This window comes from Puma concolor, chromosome B1 (genome assembly GCF_028749965.1).
Source record: "Puma concolor isolate L17-30 chromosome B1, mPumCon1.1.hap2, whole genome shotgun sequence".
NCBI classification, from domain to species: domain Eukaryota; kingdom Metazoa; phylum Chordata; class Mammalia; order Carnivora; family Felidae; genus Puma; species Puma concolor.
This window is the reverse complement of record NC_141670.1, coordinates 6,672,799-6,687,843: the sequence shown is the minus strand read 5'-3', so window position 1 is coordinate 6,687,843 and position 15,045 is coordinate 6,672,799. Positions and strand designations below refer to the sequence as shown.

Here is a 15,045-nt window from a genome sequence, read left to right as displayed (position 1 = left end):
CGAGGGCTGTGATGCTCACAGTTCTGCCAGGCTTTCTACTCAAAGGCCAAACTTCAACTCCCACCATTTGGAATAAAATCAAACCAGCCGAAGCAAGCACACACACCCCCCGCAGGTGTTCTCCAGGCGGACACGCTCTCCTCTCCCGCGGCCCTACGCCCTGACTCCCCATGTCCTCCTTGGTTCCAAGTCTGTTCCATGCACACTTTGTTCCAAGCGCTCTTCCTTCCAAACCGCCTTCTCGCTCCATCCTTGTCTCCACTGCACGGATGAGAACTCACCTCCCACGGCGGCCGCGACAAGACACTGGGACGGGGAGAACAGATCTCTGTCATCTCCCCTCCACACCCTTCCAGGGGCCTTACACAAGGAGGGCACTGGGGAGGGAGAAGACCCAGGGGTCACGAGCAATGAACTGTCCGTACATTGTAAAGAGGGGCGCCTGGGTGGCTCAGTCCGTTAGGCATCGGACTTCGGCTCAGGTCGTGATCTCACAGTTCGTGGGTTCAAGCCCCATGTCAGACTCTGTGCTGACAGCTCAGAGCCCGGAGCCAGCCTCGGATTCTGTGTCTCCCTGTCCCTCTGCCCCTCCTCTGCTTGTGCTCTCTCTCAAAAATAAACATTAAAAAAATAAAAAGAAATTATAAACTGACCTGACCCAAATAGACAATAACTCAAGTGTGCATGGACAGACCACTGAATGACTGAAAACATTTCAAAATAACAAGTGTTAACGATCATGTGTTTGAATTCCAAAATGCATCAGAGAAGAATGGACTTATTCACACACTGTAGAAAGTAAAGCCGAAATGATTTAGGAAGAATTATAGTAACGTCTCACATTTATGTTGAACTTTATATAAAAATGCATTTTTACTATTATCTCCTTTGACTCGCAGTAAACTCTAGGAGGCAAATAAGTAATCTCCTTATTTTATTGATACAGCCCAGAGCCTGCTTGGGATTCTGGGCCTCCCTCTCTGCCCCTCCCCCATTCACACTTTGTCTCTCTCTCTCTCAAAAAAAAAACAACAACAACAAAAAAAAAAAACAAGGGCTCAAACAGGGAAGGTAGTTTGTTTAAGGTTATATACATGTAGTGATGCAACACAGACCATTTTGGAGTTTGGGATTTCCCATAGTGAATGACCTTCAAGGGAACAATTTCAAATATTACTGTTCTCTGTGCCACTATCAGGAAAGATCTTTGAATCTATTTGCCATTTCATATCATCTTTTGCCATCGTGAGGGCTGTGCTACCAACACAGGGGACAGGCAACAACCCCCCACCCCCACCCCAGCCCTCAAGCCCAACATGGAGTTGGTTTGGAGACCATGAAATTTTCTCATGAAAGATAGAGAATCTTTCCGTTTGTAATCTCTGTATTGTTTGATTTAGACTTTAAGCAAAATATCTTTAAGCGACTAAGATTACAGTTATGACCATCTACTTTTCAAATTTTATTTTTAGAGAGAGAGGGAGAGCACAAGCAGGGGAGAGAGAGACACAGAGAGAATCTTAAGCAGGCTCCGTGCTCAGCACAGACCCTGACACGGGGCTTGATCCCATGACTCTGGAACCATGAACTGAGCCAAAATTAAGAGCTGGACACTCAACCGACCACCCAGGTGTCCCATGACTATCTACTTCTTTTTTTTTTTTTCAACGTTTATTTATTTTTGGGACAGAGAGAGACAGAGCATGAACGGGGGAAGGGCAGAGAGAGAGGGAGACACAGAATCAGAAACAGGCTCCAGGCTCCAGGCTCTGAGCCATCAGCCCAGAGCCCGACGCGGGGCTCGAACTCACGGACCGCGAGATCGTGACCTGGCTGAAGTCGGACGCTTAACCGACTGCGCCACCCAGGTGCCCCATGACTATCTACTTCTAAAGGCATTTAGGTGGTATGAAATACATCTTTGTTAAGCAGGAAAGAGTGGGCAGACATTTTTCTACTAGAAATATTAGTGTGACTTCAGGTATTTTATTCAAACTCCAAGTCTCCGTTTTCTCGGCTGTAAAATTGGGAGCAAGAGTAGTTGCAGGACAAGATTTAATTAGCACCTGCCACATTTCATGCCCTACCTACATCCAGAGGTTTGGTAACTTACTGCATCATCAGCAACCCTTTGAGGTAAATATATTAATTATTATCACTATTTGACAGAAGAGAAAATTGGGAAACTTTCAACAGAAACGTGAAGTGGAAACCGAAACATTAACCTGTCCGAGGTTGAATCCCGAGTGGTCAAAGCAGGACCCAAAACTGGTCTTCGGCCTGTAGCTGTTGACCTCAAGGCTGAGCCGGCCTGCGGCCTGGGGGCCACGTGTGTGGAGGGAGAGAGCCTCAGAGGAGGTTAGCACCCTGCCCGGCAGACGGCGAGCACTCAACACATCTTGGCAAGTATCAAAACAAAGTAAAATCTTAAAATAATGTATTCTGTAGCTATTGTTTGGCAGTAAAACATATACGTATATAAAACATACATATTATCACATATACGTGAAATGACTATCGTGAAATAGATGTATTATGTATCACCAAGTAACTTCTGAGATTTAGACTTTCCTTTTTCTTTTCTGGATTAATGAAGCACCAATAAACTCGAGAACAGAAATCACAATTTATTCCGAACACATCATAAGGAGCCAAGACTGTTAGTCAAATATTCCCTCCTGCTGAACACACACAGAGTATCAGTAGCATTTGTTGTTGTTTTTTTTTTTTTTTAGGACATAATGATTTATAAAAATAAAATTGCAGAACAGGTCTTTCTTACATATTCACATACAAAATCATGAGCCATTACTAATTTGGATGGAGTAACGGACCATCAGAAAACATTCACTGCGAGTTTGTATCACCTACAGGATCCTACTTTCCTTTAACAACAGAAATAACTCAAGCTTTCCATCTGGAGTGGCTTTCTGAAAAATAACTTTGTGTTTTTTTCCTGCTCAGGATAAGGTATTTGTCTCTTTGACCTCATGCACGACTACACCAAGAATGACTCCCCGGTTGGTAAAAGTTATGGATTTACTTCATTGCCCACAAATTGGAAAATGTGTCAAATGAAATCCTGGGGATAATGTCATGCCGTTAACTACTCTCAACTAAGTCAGTAACTGTAGATCTACCACGTACAGATATCTGAAGGAAATTTTAAATTTGATTACACAGTTATTTTACCTATATAATATCAAATATCTGAACGTTTTCAAATTAACAATTTGTATAATGCCAAGCATACTAACTGATAAGGCAACATTCTAAGTCAGCCAGTCTTTAATCTGAAGGTATGTGTAACTCACAATAAAAACTGGTCTAACCCCTCCCCCTGCCCCCCAAAACCTACTTATAAAGATATGTAACTTACTACCCGGTGGTATCTGGAGTGTTGGCCATCTTGTCTTTCATCTAATACGTCAAGAACAAATACTACTATGGTTAAAATCTATTTGTACTATACATTTACAATTGTGCACACGAAATAGCACCGTGACAGACATTTCTCGAGCTTCTTAAATGAGTCAGATATGTATCTGGCAGTCCCTTTGTATCTATTCCTGATGGCACATTTTGGGAGAGGACAAATTTCATATAGACTGTATTTTTATAATGGCCCATCTATTTAAAAGATCACTTTACTGACAAAGATTCATTCACTGAATGTAAAAACAAACCACACAGCATTACAAAAGAAAAATAAAGCTTACATAATCTGGATATGAAGGAAAGTTGGTATGACTATAAATGAAAAAAAATCCCATGGAAATGAAATAAATGGAAGAAGTCATCAGTATGTACGATGTAAGGACCAGTCAGATGGCCCTTTCTCTACCAACCTGGAAGAAGGCAGCAGTATGTGTGATGTAAGGACCAGTCAGATCGTTACTCTCCCTACCAACCCGGCTAAATTTAGGCATTGGACAAGTCTCAGTGAGATACCCTAATGATTACAGAATTCTCAAGCAATTAGTACTTGCTATATTCATTGTATAAAATATGAGTTTATATAACAAAACTAATATATTGCTTCACAATTTTGAGTCCTGTATTTTTTATACTTGTTCAATATTTAAGAAAAAATATTATAATTTTATAAATTCAGAATGCAAGACCAGCCACGAAGCCTAGTCAACGTAACAGAAGACCAATGGGGAGTTTCTGGGTCGCAAAATGTTAAATAGCACAGACATTAGAGACAGTGAAAGATTTTATTTTTTCTTTTACTTTCATCCAAACACACCCTTTTCTGGAAAACATAAAAGCATGCACATTGATGGCATTCTTATAAAGAAAAACTAAGTAATAACTAAGCTGCAAATCAACAATAATAACAGAAACACAGGCTTAAAAGATATGTGAAAAGATTTACAGGGAGATCCAGGGCTCCTAACTTTAGAAAGTAAGAATTCAAGTCATATCAACACATGTTAAAAAGAAGCTTCTAATTTCCAAATATTTTAATACAAAATTTTTAAACTAACAAATATATCTTATAGAACTCTTGTGAGAATATAAGTATGGTCATAAGAGACATGATGTTCAAAGTGATCTTATGCAGTTCACTGTAACTTCTTATGATCAGTTATAATCAACATAATTCCAATGATATTTCTTCTTAAAGTTTAAATTTAGAGCATATCCATGATATTCAAAGTAAGTTACGCAACTTACATTTACTTTGAATAAATTAGAAATCGGTTCAATCTTTAGGACTGTTTAAAAAAAGTATTAACAAAGACGGTGAGACTGATTTAAATCTCACTTTACAGGTAAGAGAAAATCACAATTTGGCATGGGAACACTTTTCAGAAGTTTTACCCACACCCCCATGCATAAGGAGACCAACCATATCCTGCGGGCACATGTCCACCCCCACACACACAGACACACACACAGACACACACACAGACACACACACACACACACCAGTTCAGACTACCCAGAGCTTCAAAGGTGCTGTCTCACACGGCCTGCTCTCTGGGTCTGGAGAGTCAGTCACACAAAATTTCCCTTACTTATTATTTTCATTTTGCTCATCATGGTTCAGTTGGTGTGTTTCATCTGGGGGCACTGGCACGAGTTTACAACAAAAATCCATTAGGCAGAAATGTTACCTTAAGGGACTAGTAGGCAACAATCAAGTTTAAGTCAGCCACAGGCCATAGTTATTACTTCCTGACTGAAAACGGCTCTTGTTCTGAGGGGGCACGGATGAACTGTGTGGGGACTCCCCACTAAAACTAGTGGGGACTCCACGAGTTCATCCGGGCCTCGCGGGCTGAGCCTGTGGTTCACTGGCTTGAGGAGGGAGACAGACGAGCATCTTAGCCGCAGCCACTGGGGCGGGCTCAAGAGAGCCTCACCGACCAGGTTCAACCCGCAGCAGGACCGAGGCCGGCTCCATGCTTCTCCCCTGCGCCCGTCCTGTGCCAGGCACCGAGCAGCACGCTGCCAGGAATCCAGAGGAAAAGAATTCAAACACAGTGGAAATCGACCGTGATGACAGGAAAAGAAAAGACTTCCGCCGAACCCAAGAGTAATAATAGGCAAAAGGCACATGCTCGGAAATCCAGGCGGACGTTTGAAGGCTCCCATCACCTCAAGCATCTGTGGACTCAGGTCCCACCAAGGTTCACACTGATTGTTTTGATGTAAAAATAACAGGAAGCCTGAAGGCTTTTAAGCAATTCTGGCACAGACACTGGGACGTACTGAGGGCTCCGCTTTGCTCTTCAGAACGCTGGGCAGCGTCAAGTGCCGCGACAGCGGGCCAGGGTCACGCCTCCAACCGAAACTCAACGCTCACATCTGACACATTATCCTTTTGTGTACAATGCAGGGCGTGCAAATTAAGCTGCTTCAATAAATATTAGACATGTTAATTACTCTGCAAAGAGAAAATAAAATCAGCTAATAATACACTACAATCAAAGCATGCGCAAACCACAGCTTCTTCCCCGCAGACATTTCTTGACCTTTTCCTTGCATCCTTCTTGATACATAAATACAATTTCCTTCATCCACTTGGAGACATTAAGCAAAAGGCAAAACAGTACACAGCTGCAAGATACTAAATACTTCGGTGATGAGAGTTGGGACTAGTCAGGTTGTAAAAAACTAAAAATAACGAGTACGGTGAAATACGCTGCAAATTAACGTTCATGAATGCAGCCATCTGAGTCACGAACCGATACCAAAGCATACAATCCTAACCATCTTCTGAAGACGACGCTAGATCACGGAAACACCAAGGATGGCACAGAGGTTAGCTTTCCCCTTCCAGCAGCTCGTTCTAAAGTTGCAAAACCACGTATGTTTGCCCAAGACCACCTGCAGGTCGGCTTTAGTCAGAAATTCTATTTTATCCAATGTTCAATCAACAAGGCTTTATTTACACTTCTCATTAAATTCAGGCAACAATCTGATGTCCCGTGTGGCTGCCAACAGTAAACCGCGTAGCACATTCCACTGCCTGGACACGGCTACTTGTTTACGCTTTAATACTAACCCACAAGCAGCCGATTAAGGTTCCATAAACCCACGTTTTCACATAGAGTTTCCTTCCAGCCTCGGTCATAAGCATACCAGCAGTCAAGCCACTTAGGATCAGTAATGACGGTAAAGTCTTCTTGAGACTTAATTTAGAATTAACACTTTCTCCGGGAAACTTGTTTCTTCTTTCTGGATCCAGTGAATCATAAAATTCTATAAGCAACCTAGGGTCAGAATGGAAAAAAAGAAATGTAAAGTTTCAGGTTTAGTCATTTAAGATTTTAATTTAACAGATAGCTACTAGATGATAATTACATGCTGGAGAAGTTACAGGTCCTTGGGAACTAAAGATGAATAAGGAAAATACCCAGGGACTTGATTTAATTGGAGTTTCCAGACCTGAAAAATATATTTAATATGCTCATGATTAGTGTAGATGAATTATATGTACATTTTTTAAAAGATGGCTTTCAGTAAATTTATGGGGATGATTTTGGTCTTTTAACTTTAAGTTTTTAATAATTTTTCACACATGGTAATAACCCATCTCGCTTCCCGAATCCTTCCTCCTTCCTCCTAAACCTCCCATTCTACCAGAAAGTCAAGGAAAAGATCAGCAGTTCTGATAACATATATGGAGTTTCCCCCCAAACACCTTATTTGCATGGAATTAGAAAAACAGCCTAGTTAACTCATGTTCCTATCTTACTTAAAAAATATAAACTTACAGCAGAACAGACTCAGCATAAAACTCTCAAACACAAATAAAAAACGGAAAATGCTTCTTTTACCAGAACACATTCCCTAAAGTAACCACTGTTTCAAAACGTCCAGACTCAGTCTAAGTACACATAAGCACCGATACCACAAAATACATTGGATACTAAACATATTGTTCAGGCTTTTTATCTGAGAACTGATTTTCATGTCAAAACACTTGTATTTCACTTTTCGAAATTTCTTCCACAACCAAAGTGGGTGGCATCAATGGTTGGCTGAATCAATTCTGTCACATGCAAGTGACAGTCAACAGAACACAGGAATCCAGCTACTTGTCTATAAGCTTCACGAAGTTTCATTTTCAATGCAGCACACTTTCAGTAATTTTCACTTCTTAGAGTTAACATAGAAGGACTAATGAGGAGATAATTTTACTGTAAAACAACAAGACAGGGGGCACGAAGCAATCTGCTGAGTGTCAGGAGAAGGAAGTAAGTAAAATTTCTCAACATAATTTTGGAAGTCTTACTTCTGAGTCTGTAAGAACTCCACACGTCTCAATGTGGTTTTAGTAAATGATGCATCCCGTAATTAGTGGACCCATTTTTTTCAAAAGGAGGATAAAAAATAGAGATGTTTAAAACGGACCTTTCAAAAAAGAGGGTATGTATCAGAAAGGATAAAAACCTCCACTGACAGCAAACAAACAGAAAATAAATAATATATCCTAAAATTTTCCCCCAAGAAAACTCAATTTTTAAGTATTAAATAAAAACTGAGATGCACTTTTTATCTTCCTAAAAACAGAAGAAGATTCTAAAATTTCTTCCTTTAGAAATCTGTAGGAGGAGCGCCTGGGTGGCTCAGTCGGTTAAGAGTCCGACTTTGCTCAGGTTATGATCTCGAGCCCCGCGCCGGGCTCTGTGCTGACAGCTCGGAGCCTGGAGCCTGCTTCAGATTTGTGTCTCCCTCTCTCTCTCTCAAAAATAAATACACATTAAAAAAAAAAGAAATGTATATTGAATCAAAAGGGCTCTGATATACTCTATTCCCGGGGGCACCTGTTTCTTCCAGGCACGTCACATCCCCTCCCTCAGCCTGACGCTAAGCTGTGCCTCACCCGACAGGTATCTAAACACACCTGTACTTTACTTACAGGTAACGCTCAGCAAGGGTCAACACTGTTTGCTCCAAGTGATGTTATTAGCATGGACAAACACAAGGTCAAGCCTAAAACCATTTAGGCCCCAAATACTAACAGCAAAAAGACATTTTGGTCAGAAACATGTCACCCGCCCCTTCCTCTTCCAACCAGTACACCCACGTCATTTCCACACGTACATCAGACTAACGCCTCTATCCCACAGCCTCGCTTCCCGGGAACGTGGGCAGTCCAGCTAGCCCTCAACCACAGCATCGCCTCGTCTGACCTGGGACTGCAGGTGTGTGTGTGTGTGTGTGTGTGTGTGTGTGTGTGTGTGTGTGTGTGTGTGAGAGAGAGAGAGAGAGAGAGAGAGAGAGAGAGAGAGAGAGAGGCAGAGAGAGAGATCTAATCTCATATCCCCCCACAGAACAGTGTCTAGGAAATACCATGAATGGAAACAGAGGCCTCCTGTAATAAGTTCTTTCATGGGACTTTGTAACAGTGAGGCTTAAAACATGGACAGATTGGACTTGAGTTTATAAAAAAGCATTCTTAAGATAAAAAGACTGTATTATAGTGAAATTTAGCCGAACCCAAGGTTTTCAAGCGCAAGAACTGGTGTTACTCACTTATCTTTTATTTCAAAGCGCTCGTGAAGCCACCTTCTCATACGTGCTTGTTCTTCCGGAACATCTTTTCTGTCTATACGGTCAATGTGAATGTGAATTTTCGGACATTCTTTGCAGAGAAATTCTAACAAGAAACAAAAATATTTCATTTTTTATTGTTTTAGAACTCATGGTTATAGAAAACAATTGAAAAATGAGGTAAGAACATTCAAATGATGAAAAACCAGATTCTTTCTTTAGCAAAAAAAAAGTTAAAAGTAAGAATTACAGGGGTGCCTGGGTGGCGCAGTCGGTTGAGCGTCCGACTTCAGCCAGGTCACGATCTCGCGGTCCGGGAGTTTGAGCCCCGCGTCGGGCTCTGGGCTGATGGCTCAGAACCTGGAGCCTGTTTCCGATTCTGTGTCTCCCTCTCTCTCTGCCCCTCCCCCGTTCACGCTCTGTCTCTCTCTGTCCCAAAAATAAATAAACGTTGAAAAAAAAAAAAAAAGTAAGAATTACAGACTGACGGTTTTAGGTTTCAAGCTAAAGTAGAAGAACCTGTTATAATTTCTGAGTCTACCGCAATTAGCTGAAGTCATTAAGTTACATCAATAGTGCCAAATGTTACCTTCGAAAAAAAACTTTTTTAATGTTTGTTTATTATCAAGAGACAGAGACAGAGCATGAGCAGGGGAGGGGCAGAGAGAGGGGGAGACACAGAATCCGAAGCAGGCTCCAGGCTCGGAGCTGTCGGCACAGAGCCCGACGTAGACAGCCCGACGTAGACTCACAAACTGCAAGATCATGGCCTGAGACAAAGTCGGACGCTTAACGGACTGAGCCACCCAAGCGCCCCCCAAATGTTACTTTTCATACAATAACCTCTAGTTCTACAGATGGCCTAGGAATAGGAAGCTGGACTCAGCTAGAAGTTCGTACCCACCCTCTGAAGGGACCCCTAAATGTCAACCACCTCCAGACTCACTAATCTGCAGGAAACCGCCAGTCTGCTGTCCCCAAGCTTTTCACGCACCACACATGGTCACTGCTGCTCCCACTGGCCTGAGACCCAGAAGGACGGAGATAGGTCTGTCAGGTTCACTCTGCCAAAGCACTGGGGGCACGGAGGCACGGACGCCTGTCCTCGCCGCTGCACTCCCACTGCAGACATGGTGGCGAGCTCTCTGTCCCTCTGTGACTCGCTCTTGGTTTCTATTCACGGGTACTCACTGCTCTCCTTTTGCCTTTGCCCTATTTTCACATATTCTATTCGGCTTAGGAACCAACATTCTTTCTGTGGAATAGCTATGAGCTCTTAACTACAATTCCTAAAACATCTCCTTTGAACAAAGCAGACAGTCTTTTTTCAGGCCTGGGTGCACAAGGGAGGAGGCCAGAATTTATTTAAAGACAAAATGGAACTCTAAGCTGGGAAATTCCCTTTTTTGTAGGTGGCTTTTGATGAAGAGGTGAGATTATTAACATATTTAAATTCCTTGGAGAACAAGGGAACATTCCTAAGAGATCCAAGAGAAGGCTACATTCCCTCATTCCCTCGGTGGGTATGCAAGAAGGGGGCGGAGACCCTGTTACCTCAAGTTATGTTCAAAGACCATGTTCTAAAAGGTGATTCGTATATTCTACAGTCTGAAGAAGACTTGAAGCTTAAAGAAGTCTCTATTCTTTTGACTCCACACACATCTCTGTTTTGTTAAGTATTCTCTACCGTTGTTTTTTTGTTGGTTTTTTTTTCACCACTATCCTTAATAACACGCATTTCTGTCATCAAAATTATCTCATGGTTACATACATTAGGAGTGAACTGGCTTTGATGATAAATGTGCACAAAGCACCGCTATAGGGAAGATTTTACTGTTCAATATTTTTGTCTTCATTTTCCTCAAGTTCCATTTTCATGTATATCATCCAAGAACTGCTTAAGAGGTATTTTAGAGCAGACCTGTGCAGTGGTTAAGAGCACGACCAGGGAGGCAGGCAGCCAGGGTTTCGATCCCTGGTCAGCCCTGAACACATGTGTTAGCTCTCTGGGCCTGTTCCCCAGTCTGCAAAACAGAGACCCCGGGACAGCAGCTGCCTGGCAGAATCACGGTGAGGAGAGCTGGGGCCCGGGAAGCAGTGCCTAGCGCCTGGGATGCTCCATGTGTTTGTGACAAGGACTTCTCAGCCGGCCTTCTTATTTGCATTTCTGGTACATAAAAATGCAGACCCTGACACCAATGTTCCTACCTCCATTTAATGATCCCCCCCCCCACCATATCTCCATAATTAAATAGCAGTGCAAGGGACCTGGATTTCTCCTTCACACTGCACACACTGGGGCAGAGCCACAGACCGTAAGGAAAAAGTGAGCGTACCTCCCAAGTCAGAGATGGATGCTTGTAACCACAGTGCCTGGGAAGTGATGTCTTTCATGAGACATCAGCTGAGAAGGGAAAAGGCATCGCCTCCCACATTCATACGGGTGCTTTTAGGGTCCCCCTCCCCTAAAATTTACATGGTACTTTCATGTGCCTGATTTCATCTGACGTCCACGAGGCTTCACAGGCAAGTACTATTACCCCTGTAGGGCCAAGAGAGGATAAGGCCCCGAGCGACAGCAGTGGAGCCCGATCAGTCCAGGGTCTATCGCGAGGACCCAAACGTAGACCACGAGACAATCATCAGATAAACACTAAATGACTTTCAGCAGACAAGGAAGTGGCATAGATCTTTTCCTCAATGTCTAATAAAGCTCGTGTATCTATACTTGTAATATCTATTTCAGTTGGAGCTTATTTCGTATCGCATGAGCAAAAATCGCCCCATAATATTTAGGATATGTAGGGAAAAAGTATTCTAATTAAGGTATAATTTTTTCCTAATTAGAACTTTCCTAGTAGAGCCTAGAGTGTATTGATCTGCTAGAGTAATACAAAAGTCTTCCAAGTATTCACACAGGTCACAGGGTCTGGTCTCGGGAGAAACTGAGTCCCATGCGCATTGGGCCTGGGGAGCCAGGCAAGGCGGAGACAGAAGAGAAAAGCAGACCTCAGGGAGCAGGGCAGAAAATGCCCATGTGGCCCTGGACCCCAACTGGCCCCCCCACCGCTGGCTCACTGGCTTATTACCTGCCCCCATTCCCTCTGGGGGAAAAAAAATGACCTAAATCCAAGAGTAGCAAACTGGGTAGATAAACTGTGGCATAGTCACATCAATGTCCACATCAATGGATATTATGTAGCATTTTTAAAAAATTACAGAAGTACATATACTGACATGTAAAGATGTTTATGACACCCTATTAAGCAAATAAAAGCAGGATGTAAAGAAAACAATATACACAAATGATCTCATTTAAAAAAATATCCAGAGGCACAAACATACTCCAACATATGGACACCATGAAAAGGAAGATTTTGAGGAAAACATCCAAACTGTTAACTGGGGTTCCATCTGCACAGGTGAGCCTGTGGAGTTTTTTTCCTTCTTCTTTTGGGTTACCTGTAAGTTTTATTTTCATATAAGAAAATACTAATAGAAAAAAGTTACCTAGAACAATATTAAATGGTTAAACAGAGCATCAAATGTTATCCTTAACTTCATGAATTCATTACAGTATACCACCCACTTGTAGAAACAGGATTTTAAATAAGCCCATTATACTCAGACGGGCCCGGCTCACCTCTGGCCAATGACGCCGTCCAGGGAAGACTGACTCTGACAAGACCAGATGAATCACAAGTGCAAGCCCACTCACCTTGTAATGACACACACCACACAATGGGAAGGACAAGGGACACCACTGCTGCCTAGCTCTCGTGACGCCTCCTTCAGGCCCGAATCGTGACACTAGTGATCCCGAGAGTTCATTGACACTGCAGTCTACCCTTGTCTGCGGCCAGCCTGGGTCGGGGGGTCTAGGGTGGTGTTGAGGCCCGCACAGCCAGCAACCATCCCAGACGGTTCTGATGGAGTTCTAATGCTCCTAAAGTGCTCGAAATGACTGGCATACAGCTTATACGTGAACAATCTAGCAACTACGGAAATGTTTTTTAAGTGGGCTACAAAACACAACTATTAAATGACAGCCCACTATGTGTGGGGATTATACTTAATATTAAACTCAACCACCCAGACGCAGAATGTACAATATTCTGGAATTTTATATCTAATTAAGGAATTTTTCTATCCAATCCAATTTACATCATAAATTGAAGGTGCATCTTAATCTATAATAGATTATAAGTAGAGCAGAGTATCAATCAATTTACATAATAATGAGAGATGGGTTTTTCAAGCTACAGATCCCAACTCATAATTAAAATCAGCAGGTAACACGGAAAACCATCTCGTGCGGACAGGTATACTGGTAGAATGATTTCTCAGCAGCACATTTATAAATCTGATAGATATTGCCAGGAAACTTTTGGGGGACTAAATTGCACTGCACTCCTAATAGCAAAGTAGGAAAGTATTTCCCCCACAGGGCCTGTTAGAAAACCTGATACTGCGGGGCGCCTGGGTGGCGCAGTCGGTTAAGCGTCCGACTTCAGCCAGGTCACGATCTCGCGGTCCGGGAGTTCGAGCCCTGCGTCGGGCTCTGGGCTGATGGCTCGGAGCCTGGAGCCTGTTTCCGATTCTGTGTCTCCCTCTCTCTCTGCCCCTCCCCCATTCATGCTCTGTCTCTCTCTGTCCCAAAAATAAATAAACGTTGAAAAAAAAAAATTAAAAAAAAAAAAAAGAAAACCTGATACTGGGATTTTTGCTAATATGATAGCAAAACATGGTATCTCGCTGTAAATTTCAATTTGCATTTTTAGTATAATGAGACTGAACACTTTTTTTCCTGTGAATTACTACTGACTTATTGATCACCTTCTTATCAATTTGTAGAAGGACTTTATACATTAAGGAAATCAGGCCTTTTTTCTGTGATCTAAATTGCAAATATTTTCCCCAGTATGTCTTCAGTCTTTTGATTTTACTCTGGTATACTTTTCCTTGCAGAAATATTCACGCTTAATTGACTGAAATGACAGATTTATTTGCCACATGGCTTCTGGGTGTGATAGAAAAGCCAGCTTTCTCAAGAAGAGACAATCTGTAAGGAAAACACAGAACCTCTGTCAGCTAATGTGTAGGAGACAGAGGAATCGGGACAGAAGCGGGGCAGGGCTGGGATCTAGACAAGGCAACTCTGAACTGGTCGGCTTCCTCAGGGCCTTCTCCTCCGGCCTAGAGGAGGAAGAGAACTGCCACATGCTGAGCACTCCCCGTGGGGCAGGAGGGCAGGGGCGCTGAAGCAGGAGAAAGCTAGTGGGCCCCTGGAAGACCAATGTGGGGGCAGAGTGGGGGAGGCTGCAAGGGGAGGGGCTTCCCTTGGAAAGGAGGCGTGGCCTACACAGGGCAAGGGGGGTGGGGGGAAGAGAGGCAGGACAGTGAGGGTGCATGGTCCAAGAGGGCAGGCTAACGAGGGGGTGCCGGGGCACATGAGCCTGGCCCAAGGAGCTCTTATGGTCCGGACGGCGACACAAGGGAAGCATGTTGCAGAGGTCATTACGGGAATTATATGTTTCTTAGAAACTTAAAATAAAAACATGTTTAATAAATCTCATTATTTAAATGGTGATAAACTGGTGACAATATCGTTGAACAACTAAATTCATGTGTTTCCAAATGTAAAAATAGGTCAATGACTCCTTTGACGGTTAAAAAAAAGAGAAAAATATTAATATACTGCCTTTTTCATAAGAAGGACTCATGAAGGAGGGACTGGAGAGTAAGAATGCAGACTCAAATTTGCACATATGACACATAAGAAATTAAGAAAAGTGGTCGCTTCTGAGCAGGGGAAGGTGGACCCTGAGTGGGAAGGGGACATAGCAGAAAGCAAGCTGTTTCACTGTGAACTTTATTAAGTTTTGGTTTTTAAACTGTTTGATGTATAATATATTCCAAAAAATTCCAAATATATTCCAAAAAATTAAAGTGACAAAAATCTTCAGCTTCCTACATAACAACTGCTCTGTGTCAAAGGCAACTGTGACAGCAATCGCGGTCACTACTTCG

At 42.6% G+C, this 15,045-nt stretch overlaps 1 protein-coding gene across 2 annotated transcripts in view; it reads right to left on the bottom strand.

Moving 5' to 3' along the window:
* Positions 1 to 4,206: 4,206 nt before the first annotated feature.
* Positions 4,207 to 15,045, bottom strand: part of AGPAT5 (1-acylglycerol-3-phosphate O-acyltransferase 5) — a 60,093-nt gene continuing 49,254 nt past the window's right edge. The window contains exons 7-9 of one of the 2 annotated variants that reach the window (XR_015249903.1): positions 8,998 to 9,121; positions 6,820 to 6,903; positions 6,591 to 6,728 (exon numbers count right to left, since the gene is read on the bottom strand). Coding sequence is in view for 1 of the 2 variants with exons in the window: in XM_025933116.2 (XP_025788901.1) it covers positions 6,503 to 6,728; positions 8,998 to 9,121 (350 nt within the window). In the remaining variant the exon portion in view is untranslated. Of the gene's footprint in view, positions 6,729 to 6,819; positions 6,904 to 8,997; positions 9,122 to 15,045 lie in introns of both variants that reach the window. The other variant, XM_025933116.2, reaches the window with a different exon arrangement.